Source organism: Lactuca saligna, chromosome 7 (genome assembly GCF_052625555.1).
Source record: "Lactuca saligna cultivar CGN05327 chromosome 7, ASM5262555v1, whole genome shotgun sequence".
Taxonomy (NCBI): domain Eukaryota; kingdom Viridiplantae; phylum Streptophyta; class Magnoliopsida; order Asterales; family Asteraceae; genus Lactuca; species Lactuca saligna.
In genome coordinates, this window is record NC_136423.1 from 165631840 (window position 1) to 165657127 (window position 25288).

General features: G+C 40.6%; 4 protein-coding genes across 4 annotated transcripts; 2 read left to right on the forward strand and 2 right to left on the reverse strand.

Moving 5' to 3' along the window:
• Positions 1-12406: 12406 nt before the first annotated feature.
• On the forward strand, positions 12407-14882 carry LOC145005843 (gamma-glutamyl hydrolase 2-like). The gene is made up of 10 exons (XM_078964960.1): positions 12407-13022; positions 13279-13365; positions 13467-13556; positions 13642-13736; positions 13833-13893; positions 13973-14062; positions 14190-14252; positions 14348-14436; positions 14529-14621; positions 14742-14882. Exons 1-10 carry the CDS (start codon positions 12588-12590, stop codon positions 14791-14793), a joined length of 1155 nt encoding a protein of 384 aa, XP_078821086.1. The 5' UTR covers positions 12407-12587; the 3' UTR covers positions 14794-14882.
• A 706-nt stretch (positions 14883-15588) lies between these two features.
• Positions 15589-18630, forward strand: POLD3 (DNA-directed DNA polymerase). The gene is made up of 8 exons (XM_078964590.1): positions 15589-15839; positions 16195-16250; positions 16344-16468; positions 16553-16712; positions 16793-17139; positions 17228-17710; positions 17829-17928; positions 18380-18630. Exons 1-8 carry the CDS (start codon positions 15771-15773, stop codon positions 18504-18506), a joined length of 1467 nt encoding a protein of 488 aa, XP_078820716.1. The 5' UTR covers positions 15589-15770; the 3' UTR covers positions 18507-18630.
• A 31-nt stretch (positions 18631-18661) lies between these two features.
• LOC145005507 (uncharacterized) lies at positions 18662-19695 on the reverse strand. The gene is made up of 4 exons (XM_078964591.1): positions 19561-19695; positions 19326-19451; positions 19113-19232; positions 18662-18962 (listed from the first exon to the last, which is right to left on the reverse strand). The coding sequence occupies exons 1-4, from the start codon at positions 19595-19597 to the stop codon at positions 18898-18900; spliced, it is 348 nt and encodes a 115-aa protein (XP_078820717.1). The 5' UTR covers positions 19598-19695; the 3' UTR covers positions 18662-18897.
• Positions 19696-21269: 1574 nt separating this feature from the next.
• On the reverse strand, positions 21270-23600 carry LOC145005701 (NHL domain-containing protein). Its single transcript, XM_078964815.1, has 7 exons — positions 23289-23600; positions 23123-23194; positions 22770-22937; positions 22521-22691; positions 22241-22450; positions 22065-22153; positions 21270-21966 (listed from the first exon to the last, which is right to left on the reverse strand). The coding sequence occupies exons 1-7, from the start codon at positions 23380-23382 to the stop codon at positions 21334-21336; spliced, it is 1437 nt and encodes a 478-aa protein (XP_078820941.1). The 5' UTR covers positions 23383-23600; the 3' UTR covers positions 21270-21333.
• Positions 23601-25288: the final 1688 nt, after the last annotated feature.

The window sequence follows — 25288 nt, forward strand, 5'->3', positions numbered from 1 at the left end:
GCGAGCGACTCCTGATGTGGTGACGGGTATGTGTATTTCTTTCATCTTTTAAATATTAATATATCGAGTGAATATTATTTGATGGTACGTTTTATTTAGGGTCGTTCTCGGTGAACGGCATCCCTGCTTTGGTATTGTTTGACTCGGGGGCCACCCGATCATTTGTATCGCTTGCGTTAAGCAAGAGATTTAGCATAGCTCCAGGGGAGCTGGATTGTCCATTAGAGGTTGAGATAGCAGATGATAGGACCGTGAGGGTCGACAAAGTATGCAGAGGATGTTCCCTTCAGATATTTGAGGAACAGTTTCCAGTGGATTTGGTTCCGATTCCCCTGCGCGGGAATAAGGTCATTGTGGGCATGGATTGGTTGAGCCCCAATGGAGCGGTGATTGATTGTGAGCTTCAGCTAGTGAGGATTCGCACTCCCAGTGGGGGAGAGATAGTGATTCAGGGCGAGAGGCCCCAGCGAGGATTGACCTTCTGCTCTGCCGCTAGGGCGAGGCGCTACGTTCAGCAGGGTTGCGCCGGTTATGTAGCCTATGTCTTGGATGCCCGGGATAAGGGCAAGACGACGATCGATGATGTACCTATTGTTCGAGATTACCCGGACGTGTTTCCTGAGGATTTGCCGGGGATACCTCCTGAGAGGCAGGTTGAGTTCAGGATTGACCTGGTTCCTGGTGCGGCTCCGATAGCCAAAGCACCATATCGACTTGCTCCCCCTGAGATGCAGGAGTTGTCTACACAGCTTCAGGAGCTGTTAGACAAGGGTTTCATTCGGCCGAGCAGTTCGCCTTGGGGAGCGCCGATCTTATTTGTGAGGAAGAAAGACGGGTCGCATCGGATGTGTATTGATTACCGGGAATTGAACAAGGTAACGGTGAAGAACCGTTACCCACTTCCGAGGATAGATGACTTGTTTGATCAGCTCCAGGGAGCGTCTTGGTTCTCCAAGATCGACCTACGCTCCGGTTACCACCAGATGAGGGTCAGGGATGAGGATATGCAGAAGACTGCTTTCAGGACCCGGTATGGTCATTATGAGTTTGTGGTGATGCCATTTGGGCTCACCAATGCCCCAGCCGCGTTCATGGATCTTATGAACCGCGTGTGCAGACCGATGCTGGATCGGTCAGTGATAGTGTTCATTGATGACATCTTGGTGTATTCCAAGACGCAGGGGCAGCACGAGGAGCACCTGCGGGAGGTGTTGGAGACTTTGAGGAGGGAGAGACTTTTCGCTAAGTTCTCCAAGTGTGAGTTCTGGTTGCGCGAGGTGCAGTTTCTTGGGCATCTCGTTAATCAGAAGGGTATTTTGGTTGACCCGGCCAAGATTGAGGTCGTGATGCAGTGGGAGGTCCCGAGGTCTCCATCTGAGATTCGGAGCTTCCTAGGATTAGCAGGGTATTATCGGAGATTTATTCAGGATTTCTCCAAGATAGCAGTGCCGCTCACCCGTCTAACCAAGAAGTCGGTAGTTTTTCGTTGGGGGCCTGAGCAGCAGGCGGCGTTCGAGACTCTCAGGAAGAGATTGTGCGAGGCTCCGATCCTTACCTTGCCAGAGGGTGTTGAGGATTTCGTGGTCTATTGTGATGCTTCGATCACAGGTATGGGAGCAGTGTTGATGCAGCGAGGCCATGTGGTGGCTTATGCCTCGAGACAGTTGAAGCCTCACGAGGCTAATTATCCTACCCACGACTTGGAGCTGGGGGCAGTTGTATTTGCCCTCAAGATTTGGAGGCATTATCTGTATGGGGTCCGCTGTACTATCTACACGGACCACAAGAGTTTACGATATCTTATGGATCAGCCGAGTTTGAACATGAGACAGAGGAGATGGTTGGACGTGCTGAAGGACTATGACTGTGAGATCCTGTATCATCCAGGGAAGGCCAACGTGGTGGCCGATGCCCTGAGCCGTAAGGCGTCGGCGGCCCCTATCAGGGATTTGTGTATGAGGATGACGGTGATCACTCCTTTGTTGGAGCGGATCAAGGAGGCTCAGTTGGAGGGTCTCAAGGAGGAGAGGCAGAAGTGCGAGAGGATAGTGGGCCGAGTAGCTTCGTTCGACTACGACAGTCGGGGTTTGATGACGCTTCATGGTAGGGTGTGGGTACCGTACTGGGGTGGGGTACGACAGGTATTGATGGACGAGGCTCATAAGTCTCGATTTTCTATCCATCCAGGGGCGACGAAGATGTATCGAGATCTTCGACCTGATTATTGGTGGCCCTGCATGAAGCGGGACGTCGCTTGGTACGTTGAGAGGTGCTTGACCTGCCGGAAGGTCAAGGCGGAGCACCAGAAACCTCACGGCAAGATGCAGCCGTTGGATATTCCCGTGTGGAAATGGGAGGATATCACCATGGATTTTATCACCAAACTTCCCAGGACCGCACGTGGAGTAGATTCGATATGGGTAGTGGTGGATCGGTTGACGAAGAGTGCCCATTTTATTCCGATCCAGGAGAGTATATCGGCTGAGAAGTTAGCCGATATCTATGTGCGAGAGATTGTGGCACGTCATGGAGTGCCGGTATCGGTAGTATCGGACCGAGATGTTCGCTTCACGTCCAGATTCTGGAAGCGGTTTCACGACGAGATGGGTACTCGTCTCCATTTCAGCACCGCTTTTCACCCTCAGACTGACGGGCAGAGCGAGAGGACGATTCAGACTCTCGAGGACATGCTTAGGGCATACGTTCTAGACTTTGGGGGCTATTGGGATACGTACCTTCCCTTAGCGGAATTCTCGTATAACAATAGCTACCATGCGAGCATTGATCGACCCCCTTTTGAGATGTTATACGGCAGAAAGTGCAGGACCCCGATTTGTTGGGGCGAGGTCGGTCAGCGGGTCATGGGGAGCACCGAGGTGGTGCTCAAGACGACGGAACTGATCCAGCAGGTCCGTAGTAGACTGCAGACTGCGCAGAGTCGGCAGAAGAGCTACGCCGACAGGAGGCGTTCAGACTTGGAGTTCCAGGTGGGAGACATGGTCCTTCTGAAAGTCTCACCTTGGAAAGGTGTCATCAGGTTCCGGAAGAGGGGCAAATTGGGCCCCAGATTTATTGGTCCCTTCAGGGTTTTGGCCCGGGTGGGTCGGGTTGCTTACCGGTTAGATCTTCCTGAGGAGCTCAGTTTGATACACAACACCTTCCACGTGTCGCAGTTGAGGAAGTGTTTAGTGGACGAGACAACGGTCGTTCCCTTGGAGGATATCCAGGTTGATAGCGGCCTGAATTATATCGAGAAGCCGATAGCAATTCTGGAACGGAAGACCAAGACCTTGAGGAACAAGGCGATCCAGCTGCTGAAGGTGCAGTGGCAGCACCGGAAGGGGTCTGAATGGACATGGGAGGCTGAAGAAGAAATGAGAACGCACTACCCGGAGTTATTCGCAGATCCAGCTGTAGCAGACTTCGAGGACGAAGTCTGAGACAAGTGGGGGAGAATTGTAACGACCCGTTTCCGGTATGTTAATTAACTTGATTTTTTAGGCTAAATTTTAAGAGGGACTCGGCGAGTTCTAGCCTGACTCGCCGAGTCGAGTCGCGCATCATGGGCACGCGGGAGCCGGCGACTCGGCGAGTCCATATCATGGACTCGGCGAGTCCGTCCGTTTGGGAGAAACCCTAAATCCCCGGGTTTGCTCACTATTTAAACCCCATTATAGCCTCCATCTCGCCACTTTCCCCCTGAGAGCACTGTGAGAAACCCTAAACCTTCCATTTGTGAGCTTATATGTGATCTTGTTCCATTTTGTGAAGGGGTGAAGAAGGAGAAGAAGAAGGAAGCAAGGAAACGTGTTCTAGTGCCAAGATCCAAGGTCAAGTGTGAACTTATTGAGGTATTTTCGGAGTTCCCTTCTGGTTTCATGCTTAAACTTCCATTAGAGCTCTTTTAGGGCTATTTGATGCTTGTTCCAAGCTTTATGCTTGCTTGAATGTGTTATTAAGCCGAAATATCTTTAGATCTGAGTGTTGGGGTGTTGTAGAGTCCAGATCCACTACCTTTTTGGAGTTACATTGCATATTAGCCATGGATCTACCCTTATTGTGCATATTTTAGTCTTATTTCCCTCATTCATGTGGTTGTGCATGTAAAGTTGGAAACTTTACGTGGTAAAACAGCTTAATGGACCCAGATCTACCATTTGCATGTGTTGGATTCAAGAGAAATCGAGTAAAAATATGTTGCATGGAGGCGACTCGGCGAGTCGGAAGAACGACTCGACGAGTCCGGTCGCGAGTCCCGAGTCCTTCAGTTTCTTCAGTGTCGAGTGGACGAGGTGAGTTAGGGAGTGGACTCAGCGAGTTGAGAGTAGACTCAGTGATGGAGGGACTCGGCGAGTTGTTCATACAACTCGGCGAGTCCAAGGCAATCTTCTTGGGAATCAAGAACAACTCGTCGAGTCTGTTCATCCGACTCGGCGAGTCGGATGAAGATCATCTGAGTTCTTGGATCCAGAGGGTACTCGTCGAGTCGATGCCACACTCGACGAGTATCAGCGTGTAAGAGTTGAGTGGGGAGTCTAGGACTCGGCGAGTTGGGTATCCCGACTCGGCGAGTTAGCCCTGAGTAAGATTGACTTTGACCAAGGGTAAAAGAGTCATTTTACCCCGAGTATAGTGTTAGTGATTGATCGAGTGTGTTTATGGAATTGTAGCCGAGGAGATCAGGAGCAGCAGCCGTTAGCCTTCCGAGCCACGCACTCATCCGCTAGCTTACGAGGTGAGTTTCCTTCCAGTAGGGACGGGTCTAAGGCCACAATGCCGGCCCGTCCAGTTAGTAGTAGTTTCCGGACTTTGGTCCGATGAAGTAGTTAGTATGACTGATGCCTTCGTGGTTCAGACATAATTCATGTGCTATGTGTTATGTGTTTTATGTTCCGGGCTACGGCCCGAAGCAGTATGCAGTATGTTTGTTATGATATGCTATGCTATGCTCAGTCAGTTCCGGACTTCGGTCCGATGCAGTTAGTTCCGGACTCCGGTCCGATGCAGTTAGTTCCGGACTTTGGTCCGATGCAGGGGACACGGTCCCAGTCAGTTCCGGACTTCGGTCCGATGCAGTTAGTTCCGGACTCCGGTCCGATGCAGTTAGTTCCGGACTTTGGTCCGATGCAGGGGACACGGTCCCAGTCAGTTCCGGACTTCGGTCCGATGCAGTTAGTTCCGGACTCCGGTCCGATGCAGTTAGTTCCGGACCTTGGTCCGATGCAGGGGACAAGGTCCCAGTCAGTTCCGGACTTCGGTCCGATGCAGTTTCCGGGCCCCGGCCCGATGCAGTGGGCAAGGCCCAGTATGTGTTTATATGTTTTGTATGGTATGTGGTAAGTTGGGGGAGCTCACTAAGCTTCGTGCTTACAGTTTCAGTTTTGGTTTCAGGTACTTCCGCAAGCAAAGGGAAGAGCTCGGGGTGACGGCATCGCACACACCACCGCCTCAGCTTTAGTCTGGGATTGATTTAGTTGTTAATTCGATGTAGTATGATACAGTTTCCGCACAGTACTTTATTATATTTTGGGACATATCACGCATGGTTTATTTATATGATACTCTGATTACAGTTTTGATTATATTAAAAACAAAATTTTTTGGGTCGTTTCAAGTTGGTATCAGAGCCCTGGTTTGAGGGATTCGGATACACTCTCGGGTGTATCTGAACTCAAACTAAGGGGAAATAAAAGATTTTTAAATAAAATGTTTTTACAAAAGAATTTTGAGAAACATTTAGAAGGAAAAGAATTGTTTTAAGATAAAGGTGTGTGCATGCGGTCAACCGAGCTCAAGTAAGTACTCCCAAATTACCCATACAAGTTATTTGTTCAATTTCAGTTTTAGTAGAACAGCATGCTAGAATAGGACTAAGGGTGTAGGAGAATGCCTTATGTGCCTGCTTATGTGTTACAGCTTTATGAATATTGCATGCTAGAATTGAGTAGACAGCAGTAGGATAGCCTGTTTAGGTTATGCCTGATAGTATGAACTTAGCATCCTATGCTAGTGCAGTTTCTTGTTATAAGAATAGTTCGCGTGAGTCTGGTTCCCTTGTCCGAATGCTGCTTGCTTTGTGCTTAGTGGGATTCCGAGTAATGAGAGTTAGCCATTAGGTGGACACGTTGCACCACATGTAATCAGGTTTGAATAATCCCAGAGTGCTGGAACTGGCCCTACTGCGCAGCTCTTGTTTGAGTCCAACCGTTGTAGGGACGGATCTTTTACTCGAAGAATTATCCGATCCTCATCACATGTGATGGTGTTTAGGTGATGGCTAACTGGCAGTGCGAGGAGACCTACAGCAGCTGAGGACCAGTCGTATTGAGCTCGAGTTTCTCTAGGGCAAGCCTAGGACGAGAGTAGCAGAGAATAGCAGCGGTAGAAGTGACTTGGGGAAATCAAGGCGGTTCTTGAGGAAAGTACGGATAGATGTGGAAGGTAGTAGGGGCCCATACTACTGGAAGCAGAGGATCCGTACTCGAATCAAGGAAGGCCAAGATTAGACCAGGAAGCTAGTAGTCGTATCATGATCCCTTGAAATATTTCAGTGTCCTGATGTTGTTATGTTATGTTTCAGAATGGTAGTTTTGCGTCCGAGGCCAGCAGCCGGCAGTTCAGATGCCGGAGGGGGATCAGGATCGGGATCCGACCCGGAGGTCGGACAGATGGATGAGCAGACCAGAGAGTTCCTTTCTTCTGAGGTTACTCGCATCATACTTGAGCAGACTCATGTGATCTTCGGTTCGATCAAGGAGGGCATTTTGGAGATGATGGATGAGAGGCTGAGTACTTTCCGTACTGAGATAGCGGCCGTGATGGGGTCGCGCACACTCACTTTCAGGGAGTTCAGGGCATGCGGGGCTCCTGACTATCACGGGGCACGGGACCCCATAGCGAGTACCAGGTGGTTGGCGGACGTGGCCAATGCATTCCGCACTAGCAGATGTCCCGAGGGGGACAAGGTCAGATTGGCGTCCTGTCTCCTGAAGGACAGGGCACGTGACTGGTGGGAGGAGGTAGGACATGCCATCGGGGATGATGCGGCATTGGATGCCATGACCTGGGCTGATTTCTCTACCAGGTTCAGAGCGGAGTTTGCACCGGTCATTGAGGTGCAACAGCTAGCCAGGGAGTTCCAGGATCTTACCCAGACTACCGAGACAGTGGCGGAGATCACCGCCAAGTTCAGGGAGCGGGCCCTTCTTGTTCCACAGTATGCAGCAGATGAGGAGATGAAGAAGGCCCGTTATCACGAGATGTTGTGGAGCGATATTCAGATGTTTGTGAGCCGGTCCAGTTGCAAAACACCGGACGACATGATTGCTAGAGCCAGAGAGAGGGAGATTGATCTCGAGATGGAGAGGAAGAGGAAACCGGAGGCGGTTACGGGTACAGGCATTGTGGGCAAAAAGCCCAAGGTTTCAGATCACAGGTCCAGAGGTCAGCAGAGCCACGGTCGGTGTGGCAAGTGTGGGAGGTTGCACGAGGGGGCGTGCAAGGCAGGGAGTTCCGGCTGCTACAAGTGCGGTCGGACCGGGCATATGAGTAGGGATTGTACGGCCCCTGCCACTACGGTTACATACATATGAGTGATTTAATAACATGTTGTTTTCTACTTGTATTCCCCCCATTAAAGCATTTAAAAATATTTAAAATATTCATTTAAGGGTATGAACTCACCTGTAGAGGGTGGTTTGGATGAACTGGACGGTGTAGGATTGTTAGGTGTCAAGTAAGGACTTGTACACACACTACGATCCTAATGAACATATAATCACACATATATGCACTCAATTAGTCTTAAATTACTAATTGATAATGTTAAGACATCCTAGAACATAATAAACAATGTATATAAGTGTTATAAGCCCTAAGGATTGCATATAAGCTATTGTGGGACAAGGTACTTGGGTTTAGGGTTCCAAAGGACCATATACTTGAGTTTACTCTCCAAATAACCTCACACATGGAGTTTACTCTCCATATAGCCTCACACATGGAGTTTACGGTTGTTAACTCTTGAGTTTACGACCGTAAACTCCAAGACTTAATGTCCTTGGTTGTTTTGAGGTGTTAAATGATCCCTAAAAGTATTCCAACTTTGTGGGTTAATTCTTGGAAGGGTTTAAGGCATAGAAACACTCCTTTGAGGAGTTTACGACCCTAAGGCCATTTTCTTTGGAGTTTACTGTCGTAAACTCCCTTGGAATGGTGTTTTTGATGCTTTCAAGTCTCTTGCACATGTAGTATAGGTCTTAGACTTTTATCCCAAGCATATGAAAGCCTTAGGCACACTTTGGTGCCCTTCTTTCATGTTTATGGCCCAAGAGATTTATTAGGGTCGTAATCATCCAAAATTATGTGTTTTTGATGTGTTTTGGTCCTTGATTTAAGTGGAAACAATTCCTAGTAAATGCCTAAGGCTTTAGGTGCCTTAAAAGCACCCTTTGATCTAAGTTTTTGGAGTTCACGGTCCAAGATCATCTTGGGCCGTGAACACCCATGATTTTGTGTTTCTTGGTTGTTTTCTTATCCCAAACACACATATATATGAGTCTAAGGCAGTAGCATACCACAGGGGAAAGGCTAGGCATTGTTTTGGGAGTTTACCGCCCACGAACACCTTGGGGTGTAAACTCCCAAATCTAGTTATTTAGCTATGTAATCTATGTTATTAACACATAATAAGTTATCTAACACTACTAGCAAGAGATACTCACGTTTTGGGATAAAAACCCGAAGATCCGTGAGAGAGAGAATGGCTTTTCTCTAGTTGGATATGCGAATAATGAATGAATTTGGTTCAGAATTCTATTTATAGTCCTGAGATTTTTGGCAGAAAATATTTTATTCCCGAAATGATCTCTAATATAATAGAGTGTTGGAATAACAGTGTTGCACAAAACCCTAGTGCATCCACTCTCCTGATATTTCCTGAAGTGTAAACCCTAAATTACTCAAACTTATACGGAAAAGTCTGAAAGTTTATTGTGACTGATATAACTTCTATTGAAGTGTTATTGTTTATACATAATGGAAATTCCGGGTTGTCACATTTCACCCATGGTGTGTGTGATTTGGGCTTCTTTAGCATGGTTGGGATCTATTTCGGGTATAGCGACTATATCTGAGGTTGCAACTTCAGATCTAGGTTGGTGTGGAGCCATGTGATCAAACAATGATAGCTTTGGGGCGTAAGTGAGAGTGCCCTTGCCTTGAACCTTCATTTTTAGATTGTTGGAGCTTGTTGAGCCTTGCATGCACGTAAAGTTGGAAAATTTATGTGTGAATCTGGACCTAGGAGTCCAGATCTATGTATTGGAAGCAATGGAATGGCCTGAAATCGTCTGGATGAAGATGTCACGTCTGGACTCAGCGAGTCACATGGGTGCACTCGACGAGTTGTATGAATATGTGCATGGACTCGGTGAATTGGAAGAACAACTTGGAGAGTCTGTTGAAGATTGCCTTGGGCTCGACGAGTCTGTTTTTGGACTCGACGAGTCTGGTCGTGAAGTCCTAACTTTTTTGGTTGAGTTGTGAATCGGTGAGTCGAGGGACGACTCGGTGAGTTGAGAAGGAAGGGACTCAGAGCTTGTTGGACTCGACGAGTCTTGGGGCGACTCGACGAGTTGAGTTGTGGCATGGGAATTTATGAACATAGGGACTCGACGAGTCAACGGATTGACTTGGCGAGTATGGTCAACCAGGAAGGTTGACTTTGACTGCGGACTTTGACTTGGACCAAGGGTTGACCAATTTGACTTCCAAGGGTATTTTGGTAATTATTGGTGTTTATTGGTTTTGGTTATTTGGTAATGATCAGTGGTGGAGTTCGTGCTGGTGGTCGGAACAACGTGGTCTTATTTCTTCAAGTCGGCAGTTGCAGGTGAGTTATCCTCACTATATCGACAGGTCTAAGGCACAAAGGCCGACCCTTTATCGGATGAGAATCCAGGTAGTTGTTTGTTATGTTATTGCTTTGCTATGTCTGCATCATGGTAGTTAGGATGGTATATGTTAGAGACCTGGTTAAGGTCGGTATCCTGGTATGTAGAATGATGCTATGTTAGTGACCGGTTAGGTCGGTATCCTGGTTAGGATGTTGCTATGTTACGTGATCTGCTATATCGTTTGATTAGTTGTGAATTGCTATATGATTATATGTTTATGTGCACATGGTTGTTGGACTGGGGTTGGGTTGACGCGGGTCCTACTTTGTGCTGCAGGTCAACATACCAGGGCGGACCGGTTAGATTGAAGGCTCGGCAAGCGGTCCAGATAGGCTGAAGGCCCCAAGAGGGCGGACCAGACGTGCCGATGCTCGGAGAGTGGACCAGACAGATTAAAGCCCCGGTGCGGGCGGACCAGTCATACTGTAGACTCAGAGAGTGGACCAAGTGGATTGAAGGTCCGGTGCGGGCGGACCAGTCATACTGTAGACTCGGAGAGAGAGTGGGCCAGGTGGACTGAAGGCTTGGTGCAGGCGGATTAGTCACACTGTAGACTCGATATGCATGGCTGTTCTGTTTATGTTATGATATGATATGATATGTGTATGGTATTGTGGTCAGTATTTTGGGTAACTCACTAAGCTTTCGGGCTTACAATTTTTAGTGTATTGTTTCAGGTACTTCAGGAGACCGTGGCAAGGCGAAGGCGTGATTGTACCGCTCCTCATTTTTATGTTGATGTTCTGGGATAGCCTGATAATAAAAGAATCGAAAACCTTTTTGTAATAACTTAATGAACATGTGTTGTTTTTGAAAAGTTTAAATTGGTTGTAAATTATCACAGTGTTCCATATAGATGATTTTTGCAATTTTGGTCCTAAAATGTTTTCATTTACAATTTCGGTCCTTATTTATGGTTCTTGAAGTGTAAATTCCTCTTCCAATTATGATTGTGTCTTACCTTATTCATTATGGAATATTGATTATTGTTGTTGTTTCATTAAAATCATGACAAATATATAAGATTTTTAATTTTTTTTTTTTTTTTAATTTTTAATTTTGACATTTATATAAAATGTTATACCAGGAGATTAAAAAAAATGCAACCTCAACAACCAGTGTATAATAGCTCACGTTTTTACCTTGAAGTTTTTGCTGATTTTCCATGACAGACAACCAGAGAAGAAGTTGATTTGGACATAGAAGCTGCAACAGAAAGGCTTGATGGTGACTACTATGGCTTAGTCAAAGTCAAACAAATTCTTATTGAGTATATAGCAGTTCGCAAGGTTGGGAAAACATTTAATTTGGAATGATGGAATCATGGAAGGAATGTAGTTGTTCATTCCACTCCATTTCCATGTTGTGATGAATTTCTTGAATTGCAGCTGAAACCGGATGTAAAAATCCCGATATCATGTTTTGTGGGTAGGGGTGCAGACGAGCCGAACTGAGCCCGAGCCTGGTCAGACTCGGCTCAGGCTCGTTTAAGTTATATGAGGCTCGAGCTCGAGCTCGGCTCGATTCGAGCTTTCCTGTATTGAGCTCGGCTCGAGCTCGTAAAGAATTATCAAAGCTCGGCTCGGGCTCGGGCTCGACTCGTTTTTTATCTAACGTGCCTAAATAAGCTTAAGCTCGGTTCGAGCTCGTTAAGAAGCTTGTTTTCTAATACCCTAAATCCGTAATTCCTCTAATATATTTTTATTTTAATATATATAAATAATAATAAATTATAATATGTAAAGGCTCGTTTAGGCTCGCGAGCCTAATCGAGTTTAATGACATAGGCTCGAGCTCGAGCTCGTTTAATAAACGAGCTTAATAGTAAGCTCGAGCTCGTTTAAAATCGATTTCAAGTCGAGCTTTTAGCGGTCCGATCCCGAGTAGCTCGCGAGTAACTTGGTTCGTTTGCACACCTATTTGTGGGCCCGCCAGGTGTTGGGAAAACCTCATTGGCATCATCAATTGCTGCTTCTCTTGGGAGGAAGTTCATAAGAATATCTCTTGGTGGTGTAAAAGATGAAACTGACATTGGAGACCATAGAAGGACATACATTGGAAGCATGCCAGGTCGTTTCATTGTTGGATTAAAGGTGAATTTTTTCATTTTTTTTTTTACAAAAATTGGTTTGAAATTTTTATTTTTATGAGCTGTATAACATTTCAGGTCAAATTAATGTAATATGTTTTGATTAATAATATACTATGTTCTACCATTTGAAAGATAAAAAAAAAAAACAAATACATTGGTATAGCTAATTCCCCTTTGTATAAAGTTTAAAAAGTTAGCGATAACATTTTCTTGTTCACCGTGATGTTCGTGGCTCACGGCTTTACACGTGCCCGTGTCATGAACGAACGGCTAGGATATAGAAGATACATATTTTTTTTAATAATTAAAATATCCTGTTTTTTGCTTTTATAAAATACAAATATTATATTTCAATAAAATAACTAATGTGAATAGAACGTGTAAATATAGACAAAATTCTTATTTCCGATTAAATTCCGGATTATCGATCCGGTAATATAGCCAACGGCGGCGTCGATCACATTTCTCGTTTCTCCGATGTTGAAACCTCAAGCGCCGTCGATTACCTCCTCCGCTGCTTCCTCTCACTTCATCTGCTGATGAAACCGCCACAACCACCACCACTACCACCACCGTGTTCTGTTACTGTCGTTACTGAACACTCCTCATCCTCCTCCAGTTCTCCGTCCATTTCACCTGCTACTACCTCCGACATGTGGAATTACGTATGGATCCCTTTTCTGCTGTCTCTCATGAAAGAGGTCAGCTCCGCTAACGCTGCTTCCGAGTCAAAAATCTTCTTGCCCTCTGCTTCTGTTGCTGGTTTGACTTCATCGTGTCCTGCGCCGGATCCTAAGCTGAATTACCGCCCGATAATCGGAATTCTCAGCCATCCAGGCGATGGTGCCTCCGGTCGACTTAATAACGCTACTAACGCCTCGTATATTGCTGCCTCGTATGTCAAATTTGTTGAATCTGCCGGAGCTAGGGTCATTCCTCTCATCTATAATGAACCTTCGGAGGTTCTACAGAGTGTAATTTCTCACATCTTCAATCTATAATTCCATTTCCAGAAATTTCAACTGAATTGATTACTCGGCATCGAATAGAACATTGAAATTTAACCTATAAAATTATCTGATCTAATGAGTTACGTGTATTCGTTAGTGTTATCTAGCATCCGAAATCCAAGGACTGGCCGTATGTGCCTATCCTATAAAATCGCTTTTAATTGTCAAAGTTTGATTGTGTCCGTTATAAATTTAGAGAACCCGTTCAATTGCACTGCAGAAACTCAATCTGATCAATGGAGTGATCTTCACCGGTGGATGGGCTAAGACTGGCCTGTACCTTGATGTTGTAGACAGAATTTTTAAGGTAATTGCAACTTCTTATTGAAATATTTACCTGAATAACATCTTGATTCATGATCATGTGCACTTAATGTTATTGGTTTCTTTCATCCTCTACTTTTGCAGCAAGTTCTGAAGAAGAATGATGCAGGCGACCATTTCCCATTGCTTGCAATATGCTTAGGTTTTGAACTCCTAACAATGATTGTTAGCAAAGTATGCCATGTTCATCCATGTATTACACTATTATTGTTTGTTTATGCATTGATTTTCACTGTTTGTAGTTCTTTTATGTCACTAGAACAATGAAATCCTTGAAAGCTTTAGTGCATCAGATCAAGCTTCAACACTCCAGTTCATTAAGAACATAAACATTGAAGGAACTTTGTTTCAAAGGTATATCACATTGAAAAAACCGCTGTTAAACAACGAATAACTTGTATGATTTCCATAACTGAAATATGTTAAGTTAATCCTTTTGTTTTTCTACAGATTTCCTCCTGAGTTACTTGCAAAGATGAGCACAGAATGCCTGGTGATGCAAAACCATAAAGTGAGTTCAACCATTGCTAAAATGATCTTAATCCAAAGAATTCTTTTCAATCCTAAATTTTGATTTGTCTATGTAACAGTTTGGCATATCACCAGAAACTTTTCAAGGAAACATGGAACTCTGCAGTTTCTTCAAGATCTTAACAACCAGTGTTGATGAAAATAACGAGGTCCATTGTGCATAGCTTGATCATGTTGTTGCATTCAACTTTCACCTCTTCTATCAATTATGGAATCATTTTTAGGCGAATGTTCTAATTAGCTCGAATCTAAAATCTTTAAAAATGATTTGATCAGGTATATGTATCAACAGTTCAATCAAAAAGTTACCCTGTGACAGCTGTCCAATGGCACCCAGAGGTATTACTCTTACTAAATGTCTATATCATCTTGCTATAGTAGCTTTTTAAAACGAGCTGTTTAATATGCAAGCAAATGTTGTATATATGATGCAGAAAAATGCTTTTGAGTGGGGATTATCGATGATTCCACATTCAGATGATGCAGTTCAAGTGACTCAACATGTTGCCAACTTCTTTGTGAGGTACGCTTTTTGTTAATTTAATAAAGTTTGATTTTAATTATATACTTTTATGTAATGAAAGTTTTTTTTTTTTTTTTTTTTGGGAAATGTAGTGAGGCTAGAAAATCGTACAACAGGCCGCCTACAAAGGAAGTGCTGGATAATCTAATTTACAATTTCAGCCCCACTTATTGTGGGTATGCTGGGTAAGTTTTTCCAACTTTTAGGCATCAAATTAATTACTTATGAAATTAAAATTGTTGTAATGAATTTAAATATTGGTTTTTTGGACTTTTAGTTATTTGAATGTTATTGTTTGGGTGCAGGAAGGGATACGATGAGGTTTACATCTTCACTGATAAGATTGCTCGAATGTGATTGTTTTAAATGTCATAATGTTATAGGACACACATTATTGGTATTTGGTAAAAACATGTATTTGTAATTGAAGTATAGCTTAAAAGGGACACGTGTGTGAGATATGTGAATCATGATGCATAGTGATTTTAATGCAATAGTGAATTGTAGATAGATTGGTGAAAAAACTTATTAATCAGAAATTATATAATGATGAAAAATTAGAAGTTAAAATGAGTAGATATGAATTGTTGAAAAATAGAGTTAAAGGAAAGCCTATGAAGTGTCAAGTGTCAACTAATGTAGCTATGTAATGTAAGTCACATTTGGCCAATGAAATTGATAGTTATTTTTGAAAATCCTTAAATTTAAATGCTAGAAAAAATTTATTATTAATTAAGGAAACATAAATCATAATCCATTTATAATAACTATTATTTATAATTAATACTTTAAAACGTATACAATATTCCATATTTACCAAGTTATCAACAAAAAGGATAAGACTATCATTGAAAACATTTCTTGTTAATACTTGTCATACATAAAGCTCGATATACTTTCAATTTTCCTTTATAAACTACGTTCAAAAATTCATTCCATACACAAGTATCTACGTTCTTATGATAAAGTTTATAACAAATGCAATATTTGTCTATATCTTAACGATAAAAAAATATAGAAATCTTATATCTAAAATTTCAAATTTAGACAAAATATTACATTCCTTATAAAAAATGATGTGATTTGCTTTAAACAAAATCACGTGCATTGTAGACGTCACGTGCACAACACAAATAACTCGGACAGGCCCATCTGTTGAGTGTTGAATGTCGATGGTTTGATGATACCAACGAAGAAAAAGGGAAATTAGAAAATAAGAAAAGCGGCAAAGGAAATGGCGGGAAATCAAAGAATCTGGAGGGAAGAGAAACGCTGAAATCGTGTAATCGCTGCAAATTGTTGGTTAGAGAAAGATCCCTTCCATCTCAGGAGACATGGCCGATATCGAAACCCTAGGTATTCTAGATGAGATTCAAGCACTCGTCTCCGATAAGCTACAAGTGGTATATATCTCTTGCTCTATCTATCGCCTTATCGTTTTCTTCAAATTGTTCGCCACTATATGCAGCGCCTCGTAGATCATGTTGTATTTCGTTATGTTCTGTTCATAGTCACTGATTGAATTATAGGTTGAAAGTTGATCACAAAATCTATAATCGCTGGTGCCTACTGTGTTGTTATCCGATCGTTTCGTTAGTAAATTTGTCTGGAAGAAGTAGTTAATTATGTGGTGTGACTGATTCGTGTATGTGCTTGCATATCGAACTTATATTTAAGTTTCTGATTACTTATGCATAGAAACCCTAAAAGAACTTCTATTTAGGTTTCCAACTCATAAATCATATTTATTTTCGTTAGGTTTCTTACAAGTGGCTGAGTCGGAACTTTTTGGTGCCATCAAATACTGCCAAGAAGTGAGTTCTTCTTTCGTTTTCAGATCTTCTCCTAGCTCTAATATCATTTACATATCCATTTATGGAGTTTTGATCAACTATCTTTGTGCACAGACTCCTTCAAGAGTTCGTGGAAAAGCAGGGATCTCAACTGGAAGTCTTATATTCTTTATCTGGATGGTTGAAGAATAATCCTTCAGTTTACCATACAAAGCTTGTTTTGAGCTCTAAACTTTCAGGTCAGATTCTGTACAACCATGGCTTAGATTTTGCAATTGTAATATGGGATATACACGTTCAATTCCTCTTTTCATTTTAAGCAGAAGCCAAAAAAGAATTCGGTGACAATTGTTCAGTTCAAGTATATAGTGTTCAAGCTTGTATCCCTAAAGATCCATCAGTACTTTGGAATGCTGAATTTATACAAGCAGAAGAGCTCTTCAAGGAGCCCCCAAATATTGTTAATTGCTTACGTGACAACAGGTGAGTTATTCATATCTTTTTGATTTTTCATCAATTGCTTGCAATACACATTCATTTCTCTAACTTTTTTTTTTCTTCAGGTTTTCTGGGGTCTCAAATTCATTTGTGAAACGCAATGCTGAAGGAACACCTATAGTCAGCAAAGCTTCATTTCAAGAAAAAAAGGTTGAAGAATCAAACCCTAAACCTGATAAGGGAAAAGATATTCAAAATGGAAGCCATAGGGCCCAAGTAACTGAACAAGAGGTCAAACCAGTTCCAAAAAAAGATCAAGCTCCTCAATTGCCAAACAAAAAGAAATCCCAGAATGATAAAACCTCTTCTGGGACTTCAGGTTCATTAGCTAGTATGTGGGGTCGTGCATCTACAAAACCAAAACCCGAATCTGCCCCTGTAAAAACTGATAATCCCATTCCTGTTTCAAATGGTTAGTTTGCTTTATTGCTTCTAGTCTCATTGTGATTTATCTGAAAGTTTTGTATTACACATCTAATTGTGCTTATAAATTCTATCAGATGCTCAAGTTCTTGCTAATGAATTGGAAGAAGATGATAGTAGTGGTGATGAAGATAAGCAAATGAACTTCAAGAGAGGCTCTAATGGTGATGGGAATAATAGAAAAAGGAGAGTTGTCATTGATTACTCTGATGAAGATGATGAGATAAAAGATGTAGTGAGTTTAGCCTCACCTGATCCTCCAAAAAAGCAAGTTTCTGTTGATTCAAAGAAAAGCTCTAAAAAAACTACAGCTGTTGAAAATAAGAGCTTGGATTTTGATGAACCAAAGGAAGAGAAAGTGAAGGTATCTGAGATTGATGCTAAAAATATATTGAAAGAAGAAAACCATGACAAGAAAATTGGGAAACCTATTTCAAATGAGAAAATATGTCCTGAAAAAGATGATGTAGAACAGAAAGCTAAAGGGAGTGATGCTGCTCAAAAGGCGATTAAAAAGAGAAAAGTTTTGAAGACAAGAATCGATGAGCGTGGGAGAGAAGGTTTGATATAAACTAAATTTAGCTTCTAGTTATTAAAAAAACATGAATAAATAAAAGTAAGAAAAAGTTTGAAGTATTATACAAGTAAATAATTTCATCCTTTTGATTTATTTATCAGTAACTGAGGTTGTTTGGGAGGATGAAGAAGCGAAAGAAACAAAGCCTGATGATAATACAACAAAAAATAAAGACGACAATAATACCATTACCACCAACAGGTAATTAATTGAGTAAAGATTTAAACTTTTTGATGTTTTTTAAATAAAGAGTAAGTTACACAAATGGTCCTTATGGTTTGGGGTAATTTGTACGTTTGGTCTCTAACTTACTTTTTTAACTTGGAAGGTCCATACTGTTTGTTTTTGTTACGCGTTTGGTCATTGTCTTATCTAAAAAGACTATTATTTAAATAGGGAAAAGTTGTGGGGTAGGTAAGGTAAGGTGAAAAGTGTGGGGTTAAGGGAGTGTTTATTTAAACAAATTAAAAAAATCAAGTGCAAAATAGTCTTTTTAGGTAAGATAGGGACCAAGCGTGTAACAAAAACAAACAGCAGTCACCTTCCGAGTTAAAAAAATAAGTTAGGGACCAAATATGTAAATTATCCTAAACCATAGGGACTATCTGTGTAATTTAGTCTTAAATAAAAGCTAAATTTTTTGTGATATCAGGCCTCTTGCAGCTCCCAAGAAGGTTGGAAATGTTCAATCAAATGCAACAGGAAAAGCAGGAAACAAGAAAGCCATTTCCAAGGATCCAAAACAGGGGAATATCATGTCCTTCTTCAAAAAGAAATAATGAGACTTGAGAAGCAAGTTTCCTCATTTATGGATAACTACTGTAGTTTTGTTATGTAGAATTTATTTTTATGCTGATTAAGATGTACACTCGTTTGGTTATATCATGCTTACATTTTAGCCTATGGTTTTTGCACAAGATAACAGAACTAGAAAAGATGAAAGTTGTAAGTTATTTTTTTTTTCATAAGATTTCTGGAACCCATCACAAAAATATGCCTAAAAACTAATAGAACTACAGAATGGAATCATGAGCCTGGAAATGTTGAAAAGTAAAAGTGAAACCAGGCTTTAAAAAAAACCATTAAGATACATGTAGTAATAATAATAATAGTAATATATCATTATATTTATATCCCCCGTTTGTTTGTGTGCTTCTTGTATTATCTGGATCAACTTAGTTGTATTAAGTTTGTTGGCTCGCTCAACACATACCTCGGTATTTCATATTTAGTACCTGTAAATGTAAATATCACAAAAAAGTTATATATTTTTATACACATGATATGAAACGCAATGGTGGGTTGTACCATATGGTGCAACCCAGAGATGCATTTGATTGATATGAATTATGAATGGAAAGGGGAAAGGAAAGACTAAAAGAGACCTCCTTCATCATAACAAACTGTCATATCTGATTTATGAACAATGACACCAGCGCTGTCTATGATTGCTTGAGCAAGCTCTATATCAGCTTCTGCTGCTGCATGTATCGAATCCCATATTTCTTTTTTTTTGGATAACGTTAAATATTATCAGAAGAAATGCAAAATAAGTTTTTCTTAGTAATAAAGATATAATAAAAGTAAAATGAAATTACCTTTCTTGCCACCGTGGTGGGGGGCTGTATCCCAAAACTCATCGCGCATCTGCACAAGCTGACTCCACGTCACCGGACGTGGGAACTTCCATGGCTTTGGCTTCCTTATCTTTTTTGTCCTTCTCGCTATATAATATATAAAACAAATAAAATTAATTAATGTCATTTTTTTTGTTAGCAAAAAAAAAAAAAAAATTGTAACATTAGGACGACGTTTGGACATGGTGAGACTTACAGTGTTCTTTATTTAGTGAAGATGGAGAACAACCCATTTTTAGGTCTCTAAATTTCAGAGGTAGGGAGTAGAGAGTGGAGACACTATTGAAATAGTATTCAAGGCAAATGAAGGCTTTCAAGAAAGATTTAAATACGAGTGGTTGGGTACTTGGGTAGCTTCATTGTTTCTTTCTCGTGATAAAAAGTTTGAGATTCATGTGATTCTTCACAACTTGTTTTTCATTGGATAATTAAATCAAGCCCATGAGAACAAAAAACAACAGTTTAAAGTTGATAAGATATTTTTCTTTTTTAAAAACAGTAGCTTTAGCACATATCCATGGTACAGCTTCACCATGCATTCACAAGCTATTTAGAAATGGAACATACACGGTGAAACAATATGTTTTATAAGACAATGAAGTATTATTTTTGTACATATTTACTTTTTATTTTATTTTACTTTTGTATATGATTTATCATTAAACTTACATTTGTTGTTCAAGAAATACCATTTTAATAGGCAAGTTGGTTTATATGCTCAAGAAAGACCATTGAACTTGTATTTTTCAAACTCATTTTTTATATAATTTACCATTAAACTAAATTTTGTACACGTTTAATCAATTATGTCTTTTCTGGTCATCTTCTATGACTAACACACCTACAAAGAATAAATATAATATCAATTTACATATTTGTTTTCTTATATGATTTATCGTTAAACTTGTTATTGTTCTTCAAGAAGTATCAATTTAATCGGTAAGTTGGTTTACCTGTTCAAAAAATACCATTAAACTCACATTCATCAAACTTATATTTTTATGCATAATTTACCATTAAACTAATTTGTAGAACTCATCAAAGTATACAAAAATAACAAAGTGACTAAATGTGTAATTTGTAGAACTCCTCGAACCTATCTTTCAACTTTTTTATTTTAATACAAATTTCAAAAACCCTCTTCAACACATTTTTCCATTCTTAATGCTAGCTTCAAATCTATGTTACTTTTGAAATTTTTTCGGGTTTGACATGCTATAAATGGCTCATAGCATACTAATACTTTTGATGCGATAACATCAACTTACATTAGTAGTGAGACACGCCCTAGGAATAATTTCTACCTCTATAGACATTGATTTTTGAGAAATTAAATTACCTCCTACCTTTTATGCCTACAATTATTCTTATTCATTAAAATTATGACAAATCATCATTCAATTTAATTGTAATTGATTTTTTATTCTCTATATTCATTTACCAACGCATAATGTTACCATTTATGGTAACATAAAATGAACAAGATCTATAAAGTTTTTCGCATCATAGTCGTCATATAGGCTATAGCCAGACAAAATCGCCAAGTTTAGGATATTTGAAATGATAATTTGCTAAACATAACTTTCTCATCACCAAACTTACCTAACTGATAATGTGCTATATCAGACATCAAATCCAAGAAACAACTCATCAAATCTAACGTTATGTGCTATGAAACATCACATCTTTCTTCTATGCCCCTCCTCAAATAAAAAGTGCTCTTAAACTACCTTGTTTTATGTGCTTTAAAAAATGTGACTCGGTTACCATTAAGCTGTCAAATTTTCAACATTTTGCAAAAAAAAAAAAAAAGTTTTTGTGAAACATAATTTTGCCTAAAAGGTCAAAAGCTACATCATTCCACTATACAAAGTAAAACAACTTAGAAATGAACAACAATATATCTTAAGCCATAAAACAAGTTGTATATTATAATAGTCTACAACACTACAATTCCACAAAACTTTTTCTAAGTATAACGATACGAATCACCATACTTATTCCTCATATAACTAAACTTCCCCTCCTCAAAGTTGACCGGTTGCTGCTTCAAGTCAACCGTACTCTTCTGTTCCCCGTACACAGCTTTATCTTTATCTTTATCTTTATCCTTATCTCTAACCCGATGTTTCGTCCTTTCCTTTTGACTTTTTGAACGAACATGTGGGCCCACACCACCACCACTCGACCCATAAAACTCCGCGTATTCTTCCCTCTTTGAAGCCCGATGCTTTAAAGGATCTTTCGATGATCTAACCTTAACGGGCTTTGTTTCTGGGTATTTCTCATTTGGATTATGGGCCTGACGGGTTTCGGAAACCGGGCCTGAAGTTCTGTGCTTTTGGAGTAATGGGCCGGGCTCATCTTCGGGCATGATTAAGGAATCTTTTAATGGGGTGAGCCCTTTTTTGGGGACTTGAAATGGGTTGAAAGAAAAGACATTGGTGAAGCCTTCAAGGGCTAATTTGGAAAGATCGAGGATGAGCTGGCTGAAAGACGGCCACCCCGCTTCTTGTTCTTCCCTCACACTTTCCACATTTTTTGTGATTTTTAAGGTTTTCTCTTTGCTTTGTAGTGGCTTACTATCACTCTCCACCTTTTCCTGACAATATGTTGAATTAGGTTATAGAAAATTAAAAAGATTTACCTTTTTCTAATATTATATAGAACATGAATTGGAAAAAGGCATCAAAGTCTTACCACTTTTGAGAAATATGATGAACCATATCCTTGTTGAATCATGCTTACAACATATCCTATTGCGATAGCACCAATTACCAAAACAATATCTGTAAAGTGAATAAAATGTAAGATTTATTTGGATTTAGTTTAGTCAAATAAAGTCAAGGTCAAATATGTAGATAAGTGTTCAAAACCTGTGGATGAGACAGAGGTGGAGTGCAAATCACAATCTTCTTGATTGAGAGAAATTTGTCTAAGAGCAGCATTTCCTCGATCAATAACAAGTAATGAACATGTTGGTCTCACGTAAATTACATCAAAATCAGATGAAAACTGTGCATCTTCACTTGGGCCATCTCTGTATCCTGCTACATTTGATTTTCCTCCAGCAATTGTTGTCACACCTGTAAATAAATCCGTTTTTCAATAATCTTTGAAGTGGAGTAGATTTATGAGGTGAAATGGATCTCAAACCTGTTTCACCGATCTTTCTAATGGCAAGATTAGATGTATCAGCGACATAAACATTCCCTTTATCGTCCATTGTAACACCTTTTGGATGATCAAAACGAGCATCGTTTGGTTTTCCATCTACGTGTCCTGTGTAACCCTGGAAGGATCCGGCAATCAATCTTGCCCTACTATCTGTGTTTCATAAGAATTGTGTAATTAGTAGAAGAATGTTGGATTTAGGAGAAGGTGAGAAATAATGAGAAAGCTGACATTGAGATAATGGAGGAGTGATTCGAACGATGTTGCTGTTGACTGCATCAACAGCGAACAGTTCACCATCTTGCGAGACTCTGATGGAATAGGGCACAACCCCTAGCTGATTCCCTTCTACGACAGTTTCTACTAAATATCCATCCTCAAATTGAAGAATATTCCCATCTGTGTATCACGAAATTAAAAAAGTATAAAAGGCAATCCACATTATCTACATATAAATCAATCGAAATCAATTGAATATTCATAAAATCTAGGGTTATTGACTTAAATCTAGTAGTATGTATTTATGGAATGAGAAGATAAACAATAAAATAACGAAAGTAACGAAACCTAGAAATAAAATATACCTGATAATGGTGATTTGGAAGAAGACCTAGCTGTCCATTTGAGTATGGAAGATAATTGCTTAATCACCGGAGCTGATTAAAAACGACGGAATCATGAATACATGGAGCACAGAAACTGAATCATAGACAATCGAATGTGTTAAAGAGGGAGAGGAAGATAGCATACCTGCAGGAGCAGCTTGAGCTTGAAACTGGAGCACGTAAATGGAAACGAGAGTTGAGAAAATCAGATAAAGAAGTGAAGAACTCATTTGTCTCATAAGAGAAAAGGAGATCGGAGTTGAGTGTTGTGGCCGATCAGCGAAACTGTAATGGCTATGGAGGTTAGATTTTGAATGGATCTTCCTCTGGTAATATTAGTGTTCATACCCCAAATCCAGTTGAGTTTCGATTGCTCTGTTCGCCACTGGCAACTTCACAACATCTTCACAGTTCTCAATGACCACTCTCTCTCTCTCTCTGCTTTCTGATTTTTTTTTTCCTCTTTCCTTTAGTTTTTACTTTTTCCCCCTTTTATCGCAGTATCTTAAAAGAAAGGAAGAAAAAGAGCGAGTAGCATGATAAATTGTGAAACGATTGGGAACATCTATTGGTTTTGAACTTTTAATTAATCAAAAAGTTATTTCAATTAGTTTTTTTTTTTAAATAATAGGATTGGAGATGATGAATGCAAATTTTCTAATAACAAAGTTAAACGAAGTATTTAGTTTTAATTAAAGATACAATTTTAACATGGGATCATGGTTAATGGAAATGTTATCTAATGTGGTTTGTGTTAATCATAATGTATTATGTTTTATGCTAATGGTAATGTACTTTGTGTTAACCATAGATGAAACAACTATTGCAATTGATTGTACGTTCTATTGCACTTTTGGGATTGGAGGCTATGTCCTGGGGATGGTTAGTAGTCCGGCATAGAGCAGAGGTTGCTCCAACTATTGCAGTTCAACTGTTGACGGTTGAGCTGGTGAGTGTGCCAGGGTGCGAGACCCTAATTGATATGATTTCTAGAGCTTGAGAGCAGGGATTGATGCAGAGGACAGGGAAGAGGGGATTATATCAGTTACATACATTGGAGGGTCCCGGAAGGGGACCCAGGGGTTCGAGTCAGTTGTGAGAGGCCAGCATGGTCAAATTTAGTACGGTACTTGCAGGAAACTGCACGAGGGAGTTTTTGTTTCGAGGGTTTTTGTAAGTGTACATATGGGTGTGTTTCCCAGATTGTGTTTGGACTATACATTCAACATTTACCATATGCAATTTACATACCATGATTTACGTGGTGGTTAATGAAAGGTTGTTTCCTTCTTTGCCAGTTTGGAGCGTTCAATGTTATCTGGGTCTAGGGTCGAGATCGGTTCAGGGACATGATGCAAAAGGCCTACATACAAGATTGGTGACTCGGCCATTATGCTCGAGTCGGCTTATAGAAGCGCGAGGGAAAGTGGGTTGCTGTTGAGGCTTGGCATGTACATCGGTTATTCAAACCTGCAGGGTAGCTGTGACATTCACGGATTCGTTCAGATGACTTAGGCCAGTGTGGGATAGTTTTCAAGGTTGTGATGTAACATCCAGAAATATAAGGTATGTCATGAACCCCCCTTTAAATTAGAGTTGTTGCATTATTAGTCCCTTAGTACGCTGGGCGTACTTAGGAGTATGCTTAGCGTACTAGGACCTTTTATGGTTGCGAGTGTTTGGAGGTACGCTGGGCATACCAGGGTTTACGCGGGGCGTACGCGTCAGGGACCAGAAAACCCTAATTGCGGACTTGAGGCCTATATAAACGACTTTAAGCCCTTGGGACTAAACCCTCGGGAGCCTCCACTACCCTTGAACGTCATTTCACTGCTGGAAGCTTTGAGGAATCATTTGTAAGCTCTTAAAGTGTGCTTTTGTGATCTTTAGTGTTCATTTTAAAGAGAAGAGTTGGTCAAGCAAGCTTGGATCAGGAGGGAGCTTCAAGATCTTGCATCATAATCATATTTCAGAGCTTTTAGAGGTAAAAAGCTTGCACCTATACTCTTTGCTCTTTAGATCTAACTAAGGTTTTTGTAGTTGGTCTTTTGATGGATTTTGGGCCTCATTTGTTGGCTAGATCGTCCCCATTCGATAATAAGGTCAGATCTAAGGTCCTTAAGCCATTTAAGAGCATAAAAATGA